The sequence below is a fragment of the Chaetodon trifascialis genome, chromosome 7, assembly GCF_039877785.1.
Source record: "Chaetodon trifascialis isolate fChaTrf1 chromosome 7, fChaTrf1.hap1, whole genome shotgun sequence".
In the NCBI taxonomy this organism is placed as follows: domain Eukaryota; kingdom Metazoa; phylum Chordata; class Actinopteri; order Chaetodontiformes; family Chaetodontidae; genus Chaetodon; species Chaetodon trifascialis.
This window is the reverse complement of record NC_092062.1, coordinates 30,772,068-30,788,293: the sequence shown is the minus strand read 5'-3', so window position 1 is coordinate 30,788,293 and position 16,226 is coordinate 30,772,068. Positions and strand designations below refer to the sequence as shown.

Here is a 16,226-nt window from a genome sequence, read left to right as displayed (position 1 = left end):
TACACTACTACTACACATTGAAGTACTGCTACTGTTTGTTAAACAGTAGTTTTCTGCTCAAACCCATCGCTCAAATCTCTACATGTGATTCTTATTGAAGGTCAGAGGTCAGCAACGAAAGGTGAAAACAAAATCACATCTCTTGTGATTGGGCCCCAGGATGAGACGAGGCTGAGACAACGTGTCCCAGAGAACAGGGACATATTCTGCACGTGTGATTGCTCATGTGATGTGAATGTCAGATAATAAAGTGAAACAATGATCTAAAGAGACCAGAGACAAGGGGACAGCAGGCACAGGGGACACAATGATCTAAAGACACTAGAGACAAGGGGACAGCAGGCACAGGGGACACAATGATCTAAAGAGACCAGAGACAAGGGGACAGCAGGCACAGGGGACACAATGATCTAAAGACACTAGAGACAAGGGGACAGCAGGCACAGGGGACACAATGATCTAAAGAGACCAGAGACAAGGGGACAGCAGGCACAGGGGACACAATGATCTAAAGACACTAGAGACAAGGGGACAGCAGGCACAGGGGACACAATGATCTAAAGAGACCAGAGACAAGGGGACAGCAGGCACAGGGGACACAATGATCTAAAGACACTAGAGACAAGGGGACAGCAGGCACAGGGGACACAATGATCTAAAGACACTAGAGACAAGGGGACAGCAGGCACAGGGGACACAATGATCTAAAGACACTAGAGACAAGGGGACAGCAGGCACAGGGGACACAATGATCTAAAGAGACCAGAGACAAGGGGACAGCAGGCACAGGGGACACAATGATCTAAAGACACTAGAGACAAGGGGACAGCAGGCACAGGGGACACAATGATCTAAAGACACTAGAGACAAGGGGACAGCAGGCACTGGGGACACTTTACTGTACGCAGGACTTTTACTGTTAGTACTTTTACTTAAATTACATTTTCAAAGTAGGACTTTTTCTCCCAACAGAGTATTTGTACATTCTCATTTGGTATTAGTACATTTACTGCAGTAAAGGATCTGAGTACTTCCTCCTCCTTTCAGAACTGGACAGACTTTTGAGACATGAGTATTTGGACTGACCAGCTTTCTGTTGTCCTCTGACTTTCCTTCTGTCTCATCTGTCCCACCAAAAGTCTGTAAAGACACGAAAAGGAAACACAGCAGGACGATGAAGACGGAGGCTGTGTGCTTCATCCTGCTGCTGGAGGACAAGGAGGACATGAAGGAGGTGAAGGAGTGAAGGAGGTGAAGGAGTGAAGCAGTGAAGCAGTGAGGTGCTGGAGAAGGTGACAAAGGTGAAGGAGGTGACGGAGGTGATGGAGTGAAGGAGTGAAGGAGGTGAAGGAGTGAAGGAGTGAAGCAGTGAGATGCAGTGGAAGACGTCACACTGAGGACCAGCAGGACACCCGAGGAGTCTTTGAGTCCCAGGCTGGTCCTGAATCAGCTGCTGACGGTCGCCTCGGTGCACGTCTGTCACACCTTCACACCTGAGAGCTGCAGGCTGACCTTCAGGTCACACCTGAGCTCTCACCTGTGTGACCGTCTGTGACAGCTGTATGCCTTCTTGATGGGGGTCCTGGGAGTTGGTGAGTCCTCTTCCTCTGTCTCTGACCCTTTACCTGTCGTGTCCTCCCCTGTCCTCTCCTGTCCTCTCCTGTCCTCCCCTGTCCTCTCCTGTCCTCTCCTGTCCTCCCCTGTCCTCTCCTGTCCTCTCCTGTCCTCTCCTGTCCTCCCCTGTCCTCTTCCTGAACCTTTGCTGCTGTGTTTTGTCCACCAACATTTTTTTTATTTTTTTCATTTTTTTCTGTAGGTGTACATACTGACCCTGACCCTGACCCTGACATACATGTACATGCTGTATGTACATGTACATGCTGCACACGGTCTGGCTGTGGGGGGGTCTGCTGGCCCCCGGCATGTCTGGTTTTGTGGTGTTTTGTTGTGTTTTGTTGACTTCCTGTTGAATGAAGTATTTGCGTCGGTTGTTTTCTGTCGGTTCGTCTGTTGATCTTCTTGCGTTGATGTCTCTGTTCAATAAACTAATAAAGTTGTTTTGTCTGTGTGTGTCCAGCCTCCACCTCAGTCTTCCCTGAAGGTGATTATTGATCTGAGCAGCAGGTGGCAGCAGAGATGCAGCTGAGTCACTGATCACCTGTTGGTCGGCTGATCGATAAGTTTGATCAGACATGAACGACGGCAGACTGTGACATCGTTTATTAAAAAACATCAGCATCAAACTGTGTGTGATCAATGTGTGGTCATCGGTCGGTCCTCTGGATGTCCAGCTGTCAGAGGTCAGAGGTCAGAGGCCTGCAGATGGAGGTCAGCGATGATGGTTCCATTCTCTCACTGTTTGTTCTGTAAATGAAAAATCAAATTCAGCTTTAATGCAGAACGACAGAAAGGACTGACGACACAAATCCACGTTCCAAGAAAGACCAGATCAGACTGATCAGACCCGAAAATTCCCCCCACCGTTAACTATACATGAATACAATTAACTTGATTTGCTCTCACCTGTCTGCAGGTGGCCCTCGGCTTCTGTCCCCTTCAGTTCCAGATCTGACGGACAACCAATCCCAGCAGGAGCAGCGGCCTTAATGGACCAATCCCTGCGGCCTTAGAGGGGTCCCACAGAGGTCAGGGAGAAACAACGTGCAGACAAAGCTGAGTTCAAGTTCACATTCAGTCACTGTAAATCAGAAACTCATCGACGTTCAGTCTGATGTTCGGTCACACAGCACCAACAGAAGAAGACAAAACACAGCGAAGACAGAGACAGAAAAGACGTGAAATCAAGAGAAAAGGTAGAAACTACCAATAAAACAAGAGGGCAAATAAATAGAACAAAAACTATAAAAAGACTCCAAAACAACAATAACTGAAAAAATCTGAGATTCGTTGATTTGTGTTTTAGTATCCTGAACTCAGGACTGTAACTCAAGTATTTGTACTTCACTTGGGTATTTCTATTCACCCTTCAGACAGAAACATGAAGGGAACCCTGAAGGTTTCTCACCTCGTTCCTGACGTCCAAACGATAGACGCCAGTCACTGCAAGACACAAATACTGCTGTTAGTACAACCAGTACTGTCAGTAATACTCCTACTGAGACTGCTGTGACCAAGAGACTGAGCGCTGTTGGTCCTCGGCTCTTACTGTAGTAGTAGTCAAAGGTGGCGTTGTAGTCGTAGTCCGGAGTTGCTGTCTCGTAGTCGTCATCGTACGCGCCGGTTGACTCTTCTTCATGGCTACCTGCATTTCCTGAAGCAGGATCTGAAACGATGGACATCAGACTGACCTGGAGCTGTTGGAAGGTGATTTTCAGGCTAGCAGTTTCCCCCTGCTTCCAGTCTTTGTGCTAAGCTAGGCTAAATGAAACATACGACAAAACGTACAAAACTCCCTTTACAAAGCTCAAATTCTTCTTCTGCTGTCTGATGAAAAAACACTTCAGAAATAGAAACGTGACACATTTTTGAAAATGTTTTGATGTAAATGTGGCCTGTTTGGCATCGGCCAACCACATCCATCCTCCACAGGCAGTGGGGGGGGGTACCACTGTGTCCCCTATCACCTCCATCAACACCGGAGACCCTCAAGGCCACGAGACGTTCGGCAAAAACTTTGAGAAAAGAAGTGGAAAAATGACGTGAATGAAGTGAGTTTTAGAGAAAAGTATGTTTTTCCTTTGAATCGCAGACGTGAAGGATCCAACGTGTGATCAGGAGGCTGCACATCAGGACTTTTTCTTTTCGTCTCTCGACCACTCACATTGATCTGACATGATCTGCACACTGACTCCCAGTAAGAAAACACAGAATCACTCTGAAAGTACTTCTACCTCAGTAAAATGTTCTGTTTAGGGTGTGAAGTGATGTTTGACTGCGTGTCCTCAGTGAGACACTGATGAGCAGACGTGAAGGAGCAGATCTGGCTTCAGGTGAAAACACGAGCAGAGACCTGCAGCTGTTTACGAGTCTGCGAGGACGAATCAGGTGACGGGAACATGTGCAGACTCGCCTGCAGGCTGAACTCCGATCAGATTAGAGTCAGGAACAGCTGAACGAACACGAATCCTTCTTCAAACTCTCAGTGATCTGCGCTCATCGTCACACTGAGGACAAATATGGTGCACAGAATACATGTTCAAGTATTTAATAGTACACGTGTTGGATTTACGATATTAAACGTGTCACGTGTCATTGATCATCTTCACCTGCAGATCATCTTCACCTGCAGATCATCTTCACCTGCAGATCATCTTCACCTGCAGATCATCTTCACCTGGCCCTCCAGCGTGCCTCATGTCATGGAGGCCCCGCTGCGAGCGCCTCGGCTAACATCTCACCACCAAGTCAGTGCCTGGTTCCGCTGACTCCTCGTCTGTTCCTGAGCCTGATCCTGATGTCCTCCCAGTTCCTGAGTCTGATTTCTATTGAACCCCTGCGTCAGCCCACATCAGTTCCTGGTTTCCAGTTGGTGGTCTGGCACCAGCTAACACCTTTTCCTGGTTCCCTGTCGCCCCCCCAGGTGACCCGTCTGCCTGAGCTGCAGCAGCCATCATTGGCAGTGATGGGGCAGCCTCCTGATCTGTGGCAGTTTTCTGTGGTGGTGTGTCATCAGCCTGCTGTCTCCCTGTCCCCACCAGCTCACCTGACCGTCTCCCTGTCCCCACCAGCTCACCTGACCGTCTCCCTGTCGTAGCCCTGCAGCCCTGCTGTCCTGTCGCCAGCCTCCAGCTGAGCTCTCCTGCCTCTGGTCTCGTGTCCCCAGCCATCGGCGCCGTCCTTGGACCAGCCCTGCCTTCACTGTGCCAGACTTGTCCATCTGCTCAGTTTCCAGGTTGTGGTCCAGAGCGATCCTTCTGGACTGGCAGCCGTCAGCTCTGGAGGCTGCGTCGCAGCAGACGGTGGAATTTAGGGATTAGTTCATTTCAGCAGATGTAACTTGATGAGTTGACGTGCATCAAGCTGCAGAAGGTCTGTGACCAGAGGTCGGCTGAGGGATCCCGGCCTGTATGACTGAGCTTGTCCATAACGGTGACGAGCAGGTGATCAGTGAAGAGTGTGGAAGCTATGAACACGAGTCCTCCTCATACATTTGTAGTGAATGAAACAAGTGTAAAATTAAAACAATCCCCACTTTTCTGGGTACCCCCTGGAACCCCTCAATGACCCCTGGGGGTCCCAGGGTCCCAGGTTGAGAACCGCTGTCTGAAGGCACCTATGAAACCATCTAACCCTAAAAGATCCATTGAAACCTTCTGGATGACCACACAACCACCTAAACCATCTGCAGAGGCTCCTCGGCGGCCTCAAGGACCCATGTCAGCCACAGGTGCACCTCGGTCACAAGTTACCTGGTTTTGAGTTGGATCAGCTGAGGTCTGGACCTGCAGAGCGGTGTGCAGTCACTCAGGCTAAGATAACCGTTAGATGGACATTAGATCTTCTGCTGCATGTGAAACGTGTTCACGTGGAGCTTTGAACGTTGTTTAAAGGCTCCTTTCATCGAGCTGCGACTCGTTTCGAGTCAGACGATCTGTTTCATCTCTTAAATAAAAAAATAAGACGTTAAACAACACGACAGCAAGTTTCATCTTAAACTCCTGCAGATCAAAGTCAGCTGCCGATTGATCAAATAATTGATCGCTGTTGTCAGTTCTGAATTAGAGAGGTCAAAGGTCGTAGGTCACTCACCACAGCAAGACGACATCATCACAATGAACCCGAGAGAGAGTAACACGTTCATCCTGGACGAGAGACATCCACTGACTGAGGAAGGAAAGAGAGAGAGAGAGAGAGAGAGAGAGAGAGAGAGAGAGAGACACTGACTGAGAGGAGGGAGAGAGGGGAGAGAGAGAGAGAGAGAGAGAGAGAGACACTGACTGAGAGGAGGGAGAGAGGGGAGAGAGAGAGAGAGAGAGAGAGAGAGAGAGAGAGAGAGAGAGAGAGAGAGAGAGAAAGGGGGACTGACTGAGAGGAGGGAGAGAGGGGAGAGAGAGAGAGAGAGAGAGAGAGACACTGACTGAGAGGAGGGAGAGAGGGGAGAGAGAGAGAGAGAGAGAGAGAGAGAGAGAGAGAGAGAGAGAGAGAGAGAGAGAGAAGGGGGACTGACTGAGAGGAGGGAGAGAGGGAGAGAGAGAGAGAGAGAGAGAGAGAGAGAGAGAGAGAGAGAGAGGGGGACTGACTCAGAGGAGGGAGAGACACTGAGGACAGACAGTGGGTGTGTCCTGACTCACTGCAGGATGGTCTGCACTCTGGTGGATTTGACCCTTTGATCAGCACAGACACACTTCAGCCTCATGTTGCTTCAGTTCTTCCAGAACATTGTTGGAGAACACGTTCTAACACGTTTTCTGATTGTTGTTCACAGAGCAGAAAGTGAGGAGGAGGAGGAGGAGGAGGAAGAGAAGAAGGAGGAGGAGGAGGAGGAGGAGGAGGAAGAGAAGGAGGAGGAGGAGGAGGAGGAGGAGGAGGAAGAGAAGGAGGAGGAGGAGGAGGAGGAGGAGGAAGAGAAGGAGGAAGAGGAGGAGGAGGAGGAGGAAGAGAAGAAGGAGGAGGAGGAGGAGGAGGAAGAGAAGGAGGAGGAGGAGGAGGAGGAGGAGGAAGAGAAGAAGGAGGAGGAGGAGGAGGAGGAGGAAGAGAAGGAGGAGGAGGAGGAGGAGGAGGAAGAGAAGAAGGAGGAGGAGGAGGAGGAGAAGGAGGAGGAGGAGGAGGAGGAGGAAGAGAAGGAGGAGGAGGAGGAGGAGGAGGAGGAGGAGGGAGAGAAGGAGGAGGAGGAGGAGAAGGAGGAGGAGGAGGAGAAGGAGGAGGAGGAGGAGAAGGAGGAGGAGGAGGAGGAAGAGAAGGAGGAGGAGGAGGAGGCATTTCATGGACACCTTGTGTGACCACCTCCCACCACCACATCACAAGATGGCTGGCGCGCTGGCGCGCGCACACACACACACACACACACACACACACACACACACACACACACACACTATCACCTCACACACGCACACGCGTCTGTGTGTGTGTGTGGGCTGGTGTCCATGGAGACGGTCAGATCAGTTTAATGTTTAGAGACAATAAGGAAGTGGACTCTGGTCGCAGGTGTTTTTCAGCTGAGACCAGAGGCTGAAAGGTTCTGCTGGAGAACTCGCTGAAGAACCTGCTGTGGACACACACCTGAAGCTGCTGCTGAGTGAGGAGAGATGAAGGTGGAGGTGACCATTCAGCTGCTGAGGTTCTGCTCTCACGTCTTCAACTCCGTCTTCCTGGTGAGAAACAATCAGTTTTCAGTCTCCGGTCCAACACGAGGGACAGAAAAGACGTGGTGGCGATAGGACAGACACGAAGCAGTGATGTCAGCTGGAATAAACTAGATTTCACTTCCTGAATCTTTTTACCTCCAGAGTCTCTGTGACGTCCTCTGAAGACAACACGCTTCATATTTCACTTTCACAAGATTCAATGAACCTTTATTTGTTCAGTCTGAAACGAACATCGATTTCACTGAAGCAGAGCAGAGTGGACACACTGACCTTTGACCTGACCTCTGACCCTCTGTCTGCAGCTCCTGGGTCTGAGTGTGGCTGGCTGTGCAGTCTGGATCCTGTTCAGCAGTGGAAGCTTCCTGACCGTCCTGTCCTCAGATCCAGGAAGTGGTGAGCCTAGCTTAGCATAAAGAATGGAAGGAGGGGGAACTGTTAGCCTAGCTTAGCATAAAGACTGGAAGCAGGGGCGGACTGTTAGCCTAGCTTAGCATAAAGACTGGAAGCAGGGGCAAACTGTTAGCCTAGCTTAGCATAAAGACTGGAAGCAGGGGCGAACTGTTAGCCTAGCTTAGCATAAAGACTGGAAGGAGGGGGAACTGTTAGCCTAGCTTAGCATAAAGACTGGAAGCAGGGGCGGACTGTTAGCCTAGCTTAGCATAAAGACTGGAGGGAGAGGGAAATGCTAGCCTAGCTTAGAATAAATACTGGAAGAAGGGGGGAACTCTTAGCCTAGCTTAGCATAAAGACTGGAAATGGGGGAACTCCGCCTCAGGACCCCACAGACCGTGGATGCTTTTAAAAAACACTTAAAGACCTTTCTCTTTAAAGAGGCTTTTAATATACTTTAAGTACTCTTTTTATATTTTTCATGTTTTAACTGTAATGTGTGCTGTAGCACTTTGAGATTCTGGGGAATGTAAAGTGCGTTATAAATAAAATTTATTACTTATTACTGTTACTGTTAGCCTAGCTTAGCACAAAGACTGGAATCGGGGGAAACTGTTAGCCTAGCTTCATTGAAAGAGAAAAGACTTCCTTCCAACAACTCTTTGGGTTAGGGTTCACTTCTTTCAGTCAGTGAATGAAATGAAAATGTGATGTAATGAAAACACAGGAAGTGAAAGGAAAGAAAGAAAAGGAAGCGACGCTCTGAGTGATAGCAGCGGAAACGATCAGACAGTCAGAAGCAGCAGGACCAGGTGACCCCACCAGGTGACAACAGTGAGGAAGAAAGGACAAGATGGAGGACATGCGAACAGAGAGATGACCCAAACTCACCAGCTGATAGGAGTTGCCGTGGCAACCAAACTATCTCTGTTAATATGCACTAATGAGGACGAGCTAATGAGGAAAATACACCTGAGCTCGTTTGAACCGAACCCAACAGGTGAGAGGTGGAAGGAGGAGCCAAGCCGTCAAAGATCTCGTGAGACAATCAGCGAACCAAACATTAGCACTGAAGCACAGGGAGCTAGCTGCATGCTAACAGTACAAGTATTACAGTTTAGTACCAGGAGGGTATTCCAGGTAGGAGGTTCAACAAACTCTGAGTTTATCCCTGAACTCTGAGTTGACTTACTCTGAGATGGGAAACTCTGAGTTTCCGGTTCCAGAACAGCTGATCTGAGTTAGTTCAATCAGCTCTGAGTATGTTAACCTTGAGTTGTGCACGTGCACAACCACTATAAAAAGCCATCATCAATGGAGCCCCGATACCACGAGTCACCATGACAACTAACAAAAAAAGGTCAAGTCATTTTACCCCGCTGGAGTTGGAGGTGTTATTGCAGGCCTATGCGGAGTATGAGCACATATTTCGGCGTAAATGTAATACCGCTGCAGCAGCGAAGGAGAGAGAAACGGCATCGGAGAAAACTGCTTCCCGAGTCAACGCGTAAGTTTAAATGTATTCCAGTGACTTAACATTTAACTGTACTTAAGATCGTAGCATACAGTTTTGAATATGGATTGGAATAAAATCTGCTTTTCATTTAGGTGCAATCCAGCGGAGAAACGCACTTGGAAGCAGCTGAAAATGAAACATAAAAACATCATTAAAAGGGTAAAAGGCATATTTTGCCAGGCTATGATTGTACCTCACTTTGATTTTAATTTTATTTCTTTTTCTTAAACGACCTAGGCTATTAAACAAAGTAAATCAGTGGCTACTTCAAGTAGTAATTTAAACCCTTAACAAAATGTGTACATTAACACTTGATACAATAGTTGCACATTTTTATTTTATACGTATTGAAGTCATTTAAAATGTCATGATGTGTCCACGAACACTCAATAAAATACTAATCTAAAAAAAGATTAACATTTGAGTTCTGCTCAGCCAACAGAAAGAAGGCAGAGGCCTGAAAAACGGGTGGAGGGCCACCTCCACCACCTCTGACAGAGGCGGAGGAGCTGGCCCTCAGCCAAAACCGTGACGACCGGTGGCTGAAGGCATCCCCGGGGGAAGCTCATCTGAGCCTGTCACCCCCCAGGACACAAGTGCCTACATCAGATGCAAGTATACATTTGTGTCTTTTTAAAAAATAAAACATATATAACGCTTCTTATATATGAAACTATATGAAACAGTTGTGGATGGTGTCATCTGCCTCGTTCAGCCTCCTAGTACAGAAACAATTGAACACCCTGCAGCTGTAAGTATTCCATACTCAGATCTAGCCTCACATGGTAAAATATTCTGAAACCGTATCTTTTCCTTCATCACAGGAGGAGGATGATGATGATGATGATGATGATGCTGAAACGCTGTCTGCTGCCACAGGGAGAGATCCAGAGAGGCCTACTGAAGTGTGTCTTGTGTATATTATGTGTAGCTACTGGCAGCGCTCTGCCCGTTCACATTCCTTTATATTCATGAGTGGAATTATGTTGGACATGCACTGAAGTGATGAGCACAGATAACGGACAAACAACTAGCACATTCTTGTCCTTCAACAGAGCATGGCTGGGCATCTTCAGGAGGAGCGTCCATCAACTTCCACAGCGCAGCTTGACACAGTGAGGTTTAAGGTCAATACCATGTTAAATCTGTATGTAGAACTGTAGGATTTAAATGTCGTCCATATGTTTCCCAGTTACCAGTGACGGAGTTTTATAGAGTCCATCTCATCAAGCGTATAGAGAAAAGTGAAAAGGAAATGGTCCATCTGGATCGCCAGATTAGAAAAACAGAGCTTGAAATTCTATTACTGGAACTCCAGTTGAGGTGGATGCACTTCACAGGTGAAATGTGTCAATGGATGGAACTATATTACAAATCCTGACTGCTGCTTTTGTACTTTTAGGGAATAAAGAAGACCAAAGCACATGTGAATTTGTCATTATTTGACTGTTTTAATCAAAAGTAGTTTCTGCTGTTTAGGTCCCTCACAGCCCTTCCATCCTGCACGTCTGCAGGGTGGATGGGATGGTCGTCCTCAGGGTCATTACTTTGTACAGCAGGGTGCTGCTCTCCTCTAATAGTTGCAGTATTATGGAGAACAACACATGCCACAGTGATGTCACATGCCCTCTGCGGTGACCCTGAGCTAACGCAGGCACTGGAACCTGGATTTGAGTATGCCTATGGCCATCTCAACCCGGGCTCCAGTCCTGCAGTGGGCCACATTAAAATGTTGTTGGGGCCCCAGCTCAGGGTCAGGGTAAGGGGTCAACAGAGTGGGCTGACATGGATAGCCTCGACCCCCCAGTAGGTAGCCATCAAACTCTCCTGTAATTATAGAGGACATATTTGAGTGCATTAAAAAGGGAGACAAAGAACATCTGTACAAGTTTTAGCTTCCTTACCGCGTGCACATCTGTTGCTCAGACTGCACTCCCAGTAGATCCAGGAGTCATGTACAGAGCCAGGCCACCTGGCTTCTACATTCATAAAGATGTAAGCATCACATCTGATCTTCACATGCAGAGAATGACATGAGTTACAGTGTATTGTAATGTATGCATTTTCATGTATGTACATCATGTTAAAGATGGTAGGTCATAAACCTGGACATTGATACTCTGAAAGGATTTTCTTTTCACATAGTCCTTCGTTTTCTGCAGGCGCTGTAATGGGAATTTGTGTCCCATCTATGCATCCTATCACATTTGAAGCCCTGCAAACTGACAGCTAATTAAGCTACTGAACCCAGTCTGAGGTCGCAGCAGAATGTATATCATGATTTAAAATAATAGAATGTATGATTTTTACATTAGTTACCTGCAATCCTGTGGAATTCCTCTTTGATGTTTCTAAGAGGTTTGTGTCCGGGGAACACTACCATCATTGGTAACAGGCGTTTCAGTGCGAGGTCACTTTCCTCACAGCTCTGCACACTGTTGCCTTTCTGAAGTGCTCTGCATCCTCAATGTCACACAAAAAACCACCGCTTGCAAAAAAATGTGGCGCTATGCGTAAAATTTGCTGTGATGTGAGCGCACGCCCGCGGCGTGTGAGGCTGGTGATGTATGGCCGGAGAATGTCATCGAGATAAATTCTACCGTCTGATGAAAAGCGGTAGCGTTCGAACAGATATTCCTCTGGAAATGACAGGACGTCTAATCTCGGTCGGAAGATTCTCTCGCGACGTAAAGCGTTTCGAATCAGTTGGGCTTCGATATCAATCGGATTGGGAATGAACGGACAATCCATGTCTACCAGCTTTCTTCATGTGGGAGGAGACAGGTAGAAACTCAGGGTTTCTTAAAGAAAACCTGCCAGCGAGCAGGTTATGACCACAGAGTCTGTTACCATGGTGACTGACTCAGAGTTTCAGTTACCTCTCTTTCTGGAACAGAAACTCAGAGTTTCCCTCATCTCAGGGTTCACTTACTCTGAGTTTTCACATAACCCGCTTTCTGGAATACCCCCCAGAAGTACTTCCTTTATTTACAACACAGTACTACTTCTTCTGAACTGCAGTATGAGCGATACAAATTACAGTTAAGATACAAGAAGTTTTCAAAGAATAGAAGCAGTACTAATAATACACCTGTGTGTGTCTCTCTGTCTCTCTCTCTGTGTCTCTCTCTCTTGCTGTCTCCCTCTCTGTCTCTGTGTCTCTGTTTCTCTCTGTATCTCTGTGTCTCTGTCTCTCTGTGTGTCTCTGTCTCTCTGTCTGTCTCTGTCTCTCTCCCTCTCTGTCTCTGTCTCTGTCCCTGTGTGGACAGTGGAGCTGCGCACAGTGGGGGTGGGGCTGTTGGCCATTGGTGGAGTCGTGGTGCTCGTCAGTGTCCTCGGATGTGTCGCGGCTGACGGAGGGAAGAGATTCCTGCTGCTGGTGGTGAGTGCTGACCTTTGACCTGTGACATTGCAGGAAGTGAGGCTGGTGCTGTGTTCAGGTCTCAGTCTCCCTCCTCTGATCTTCCTCCTCAGTACCTGTCCTTCCTCATCGTCCTGGTCCTGGGTCAGCTGTTTGTCACGCTGCTGCTGGTCATGAGCAGAGACAAGGTGAGTCTTTGACTGATGGACTGTCGGTCAAATGAAAAGAGCTTTTAGAAACATCGTCTTCACATTTGAAAGTTTCATTTGGTCCTGACGCTTGACAGTGAAGACATGAAACCACCGCTGGAGTCAAACCTGGGACGTGCGGTGTGGACGGCGTGTCCAGTGTGTCCTCCAGTCTGGTTTTGTGTCTCTGTGTAAGGACGTGACATTTGTGCTCATCAGATCGAGCAGAGTCTGGATCAAACGGTGGATCAGATCATCCGTCAGTACGGAGCAGACAGTCAGGACAGACTGATGGACGGCCTGCAGGACTCTGTGAGTCTGTCTTCTGTCCAATCAGGCCGCTGCTTCCATTCCAATCATTAAACTTCCTGCTTGATCTCTTCTTCACTGACCGCTGAAATAACAAACTGATCGGTCTGCTGTGGGCAGGGGCGGTGCTGTGGCAGGACGGGCCCTTCTGATTGGCTGAAGAACACGTACATCCACAGTCTGAACCTGACCAATCCAGACGTACGACCCTGTTCCTGTTTCAGGACGTATCGTCCCATCGTCAACTCGTCCTGGTGCTCCGAGCAGCTGGACGTCACTGTCCTGCAGTATGGACGAGGAAATGACTCATATGAGCAGGTGCTGCAGAACACACACACACACACACACACACACACACACACACACACACACACACACACACACACACACTCTTCTTTTTGTTGTTGTTTTGTTGTTAATATGTTTACATCACGCTGTGTGATGTTTATGTTCTTATTTCTGAATGAATGAAAGAATATGAATATGTTGTTTCAGTGTGTTTGTGACGACACTATTCTATGTTGTTGTGGTTGTTGCTGTGTCTGTTGTTGTTGTTTTGGTTGCTGTTGTTGTGGTTGTTGTTGTGTCTGTTGTTGTGATTTTGTGATTGTTGTTGTTGTTGTGATTGTTGTTGTGGTTGTGTCTGTTGTTGTGGTTGTTGTTGTTGTTGTGGTTCTTGTTGTGTCTGTTGTTGTTGTTGTGGTTGTTGTTGTTGTTGTGGTTGTTGTGTCTGTTGTTTTGGTTGTTGCTGTGGTTGCTGTTGTTGTTGTTGTTGTTGTGGTTGCTGTTATTGTGGTTGTTGTTGTGATTGTTGTTGCTGTGGTTGTTGTTGTTGTTGTTGTGTCCGTTGTTTTGGTTGTTATTGTGATTGTTGTTGTTGTTGTTGTTGTTGTGTCTGTTGTTTTGGTTGTTGCTGTGGTTGTTGTTGTGTCCGTTGTTTTGGTTGTTGCTGTGGTTGTTGTTGTGATTGTTGTTGTTGTTGCTGTGGTTGTTGTTGTTGTGTCCGTTGTTTTGGTTGTTGCTGTGGTTGTTGTTGTGATTGTTGTTGTTGTTGCTGTGGTTGTTGTTGTTGTGTCCGTTGTTTTGGTTGTTGCTGTGGTTGTTGTTGTGTCCGTTGTTTTGGTTGTTGCTGTGGTTGTTGTTGTGATTGTTGTTGTTGTTGCTGTGGTTGTTGTTGTTGTGTCCGTTGTTTTGGTTGTTGCTGTGGTTGTTGTTGTGATTGTTGTTGTTGTTGCTGTGGTTGTTGTTGTGATTGTTGTTGTTGTTGCTGTGGTTGTTGTTGTTGTGTCCGTTGTTTTGGTTGTTGCTGTGGTTGTTGTTGTGTCCGTTGTTTTGGTTGTTGCTGTGGTTGTTGTTGTGATTGTTGTTGCTGTGGTTGTTGTTGTTGTTGTTGTTGTGATTGTTGTTGTTGTTGCTGTGGTTGTTGTGTCCGTTGTTTTGGTTGTTGCTGTGGTTGCTGTTGTTGTTGTTGTGTCCGTTGTTTTGGTTGTTGCTGTGGTTGTTGTTGTGTCTGGTGTTTTGGTTGTTGTTTTGGTTGTTGCTGTGGTTGCTGTTGTTGTGTTTGTTGTTGTTGTTGTTGTGTCTTATGCTGTGGTTGCTGTTGTTGTGGTTGTTGTTGTTGTTGCTGTGGTTGCTGTTGTTGTTGTGTCTGTTGCTGTGGTTGCTGTTGTTGTGGTTGCTGTAGTTGTTGTTGTGTCTGTTGCTGTGGTTGTTGTTGTTGTGTCTGTTGTTGTGGTTGTTGTTGTTGTTGTTGTTGTTGCTGTGGTTGCTGTTGTTGTTGTGTCTGTTGCTGTGGTTGCTGTTGTTGTGGTTGCTGTAGTTGTTGTTGTGTCTGTTGTTGTGGTTGCTGTTGTTGTGTTTGTTGTTGTTGTTGTGTCTGTTGCTGTGGTTGTTGTTGTGGTTGTTGCTGTGGTTGTTGTTGTGGTCATTGTTGTTGTTGTGTCTGTTGTTGTGTTTGCTGTTGTTGTGTCTGTGACGTGTTAGGGACGTGTTGCTTTCTTTGCTCTTCTGTTGATCAGGTCAACGTGTTTGTTGCAGGGATGTAAAGCGAAGCTCAGTGATTGGCTGAAGGAAAACACTCTGACCATCGTTGGCATGGACGTAGGTCTCATCTTAATCCAGGTAATGAAACCTGTGCTGTATATTATGGGCTGTGATGAGCTCGGCAGCCTCTGGGGGACACCGGCAGGACTCAGTGATGGTCTCTGCTGAAAACCCTAAATGGCTCATAGGAGCGTTTCATGTGTTCACCTCGACACCTTCAGGCCGCTGCTGTTCTGACCTCGGCACCTGACTCGTCTCTGCAGGTGATTCAGTTTGTCGTCTCGGTGTACCTGTACCGCGCCTTTGGCAGACAAGCAGCTTTGAAAAGAGCCGCTTCTGTGGCTGACTCTGACCACGCCCACCTGGACCACACCCCCGACGACGACCTCGACGACGGAGAGCAGAACCGCGCCTACGTAGATCCTGATGACGGTTACATGGACGGGTGATTACCGTGACTGCCAGAATCGCGGAGACCTGCCCACCTGGTTTATCACCATGACTACCAGAAGCCCAATTAGTCGACCTGGAGCTCACGACAAAACATCCCATCAGCTCATCTTAAACCTGATCAGAGACCAGCAGGTCAGGATGTCCAGACACACATCAGAACAGTCAGCACAGATAACACAGCATCTCAGGACGGAGACAGTCGTCCCCGCAGGACAGCGGGGACAAGATACTGAATGTCAGATCGACGCGATGCTGCTGCTTTGAGTCAAGACCAGAAGTATAAATCTGATCCATTTCAAAATAAAAGCATCTGACGTATAAAGTGTGGACGCTTGTTCGCTTTCAATGATGAAAAAAAGATCAAGATTGTTTTTTTTTTCATGTTTCCGCCCCTCACCTGTGTGACTCAATGGCTCACACACCTTTTTCTTTCACCACTTTTTATTCAAAACACAAAGATGTTAAAAACATTGAGTAAAAAAGGTTTGCACTAAAAATCTGCGTCAGCGCTGAAAATGACATCATAAATAAATGTGACAAAGAACAACACAACAACACAATAATACAATAAAATAGATAACATCTAAATAAATACAAAAGGAGCAACAGAGAGAAACTTTGGGGAACATGTCAGATATCATACAAATATAAAACTTTATTTGTGGCTCCATTTAATTCTAAAAATACGTCTTTCAATA

The 16,226-nt window shown here is 47.2% G+C and overlaps 1 protein-coding gene and 1 long non-coding RNA gene across 2 annotated transcripts; one reads left to right on the top strand and one right to left on the bottom strand.

Moving 5' to 3' along the window:
• Window positions 1-3,045: 3,045 nt before the first annotated feature.
• LOC139333433 (uncharacterized) lies at window positions 3,046-5,773 on the bottom strand. The gene is made up of 3 exons (XR_011602333.1): window positions 5,710-5,773; window positions 3,167-3,271; window positions 3,046-3,060 (listed from the first exon to the last, which is right to left on the bottom strand). It is a non-coding gene; the product is annotated as an uncharacterized lncRNA (long non-coding RNA).
• Window positions 5,774-7,091: 1,318 nt separating this feature from the next.
• On the top strand, window positions 7,092-15,587 carry LOC139334129 (CD82 antigen). Its single transcript, XM_070966887.1, has 8 exons — window positions 7,092-7,274; window positions 7,571-7,661; window positions 12,444-12,556; window positions 12,649-12,723; window positions 12,943-13,035; window positions 13,153-13,350; window positions 15,070-15,153; window positions 15,339-15,587. Exons 1-8 carry the CDS (start codon window positions 7,209-7,211, stop codon window positions 15,522-15,524), a joined length of 906 nt encoding a protein of 301 aa, XP_070822988.1. The 5' UTR covers window positions 7,092-7,208; the 3' UTR covers window positions 15,525-15,587.
• The last annotated feature ends 639 nt before the right edge of the window (window positions 15,588-16,226 follow it).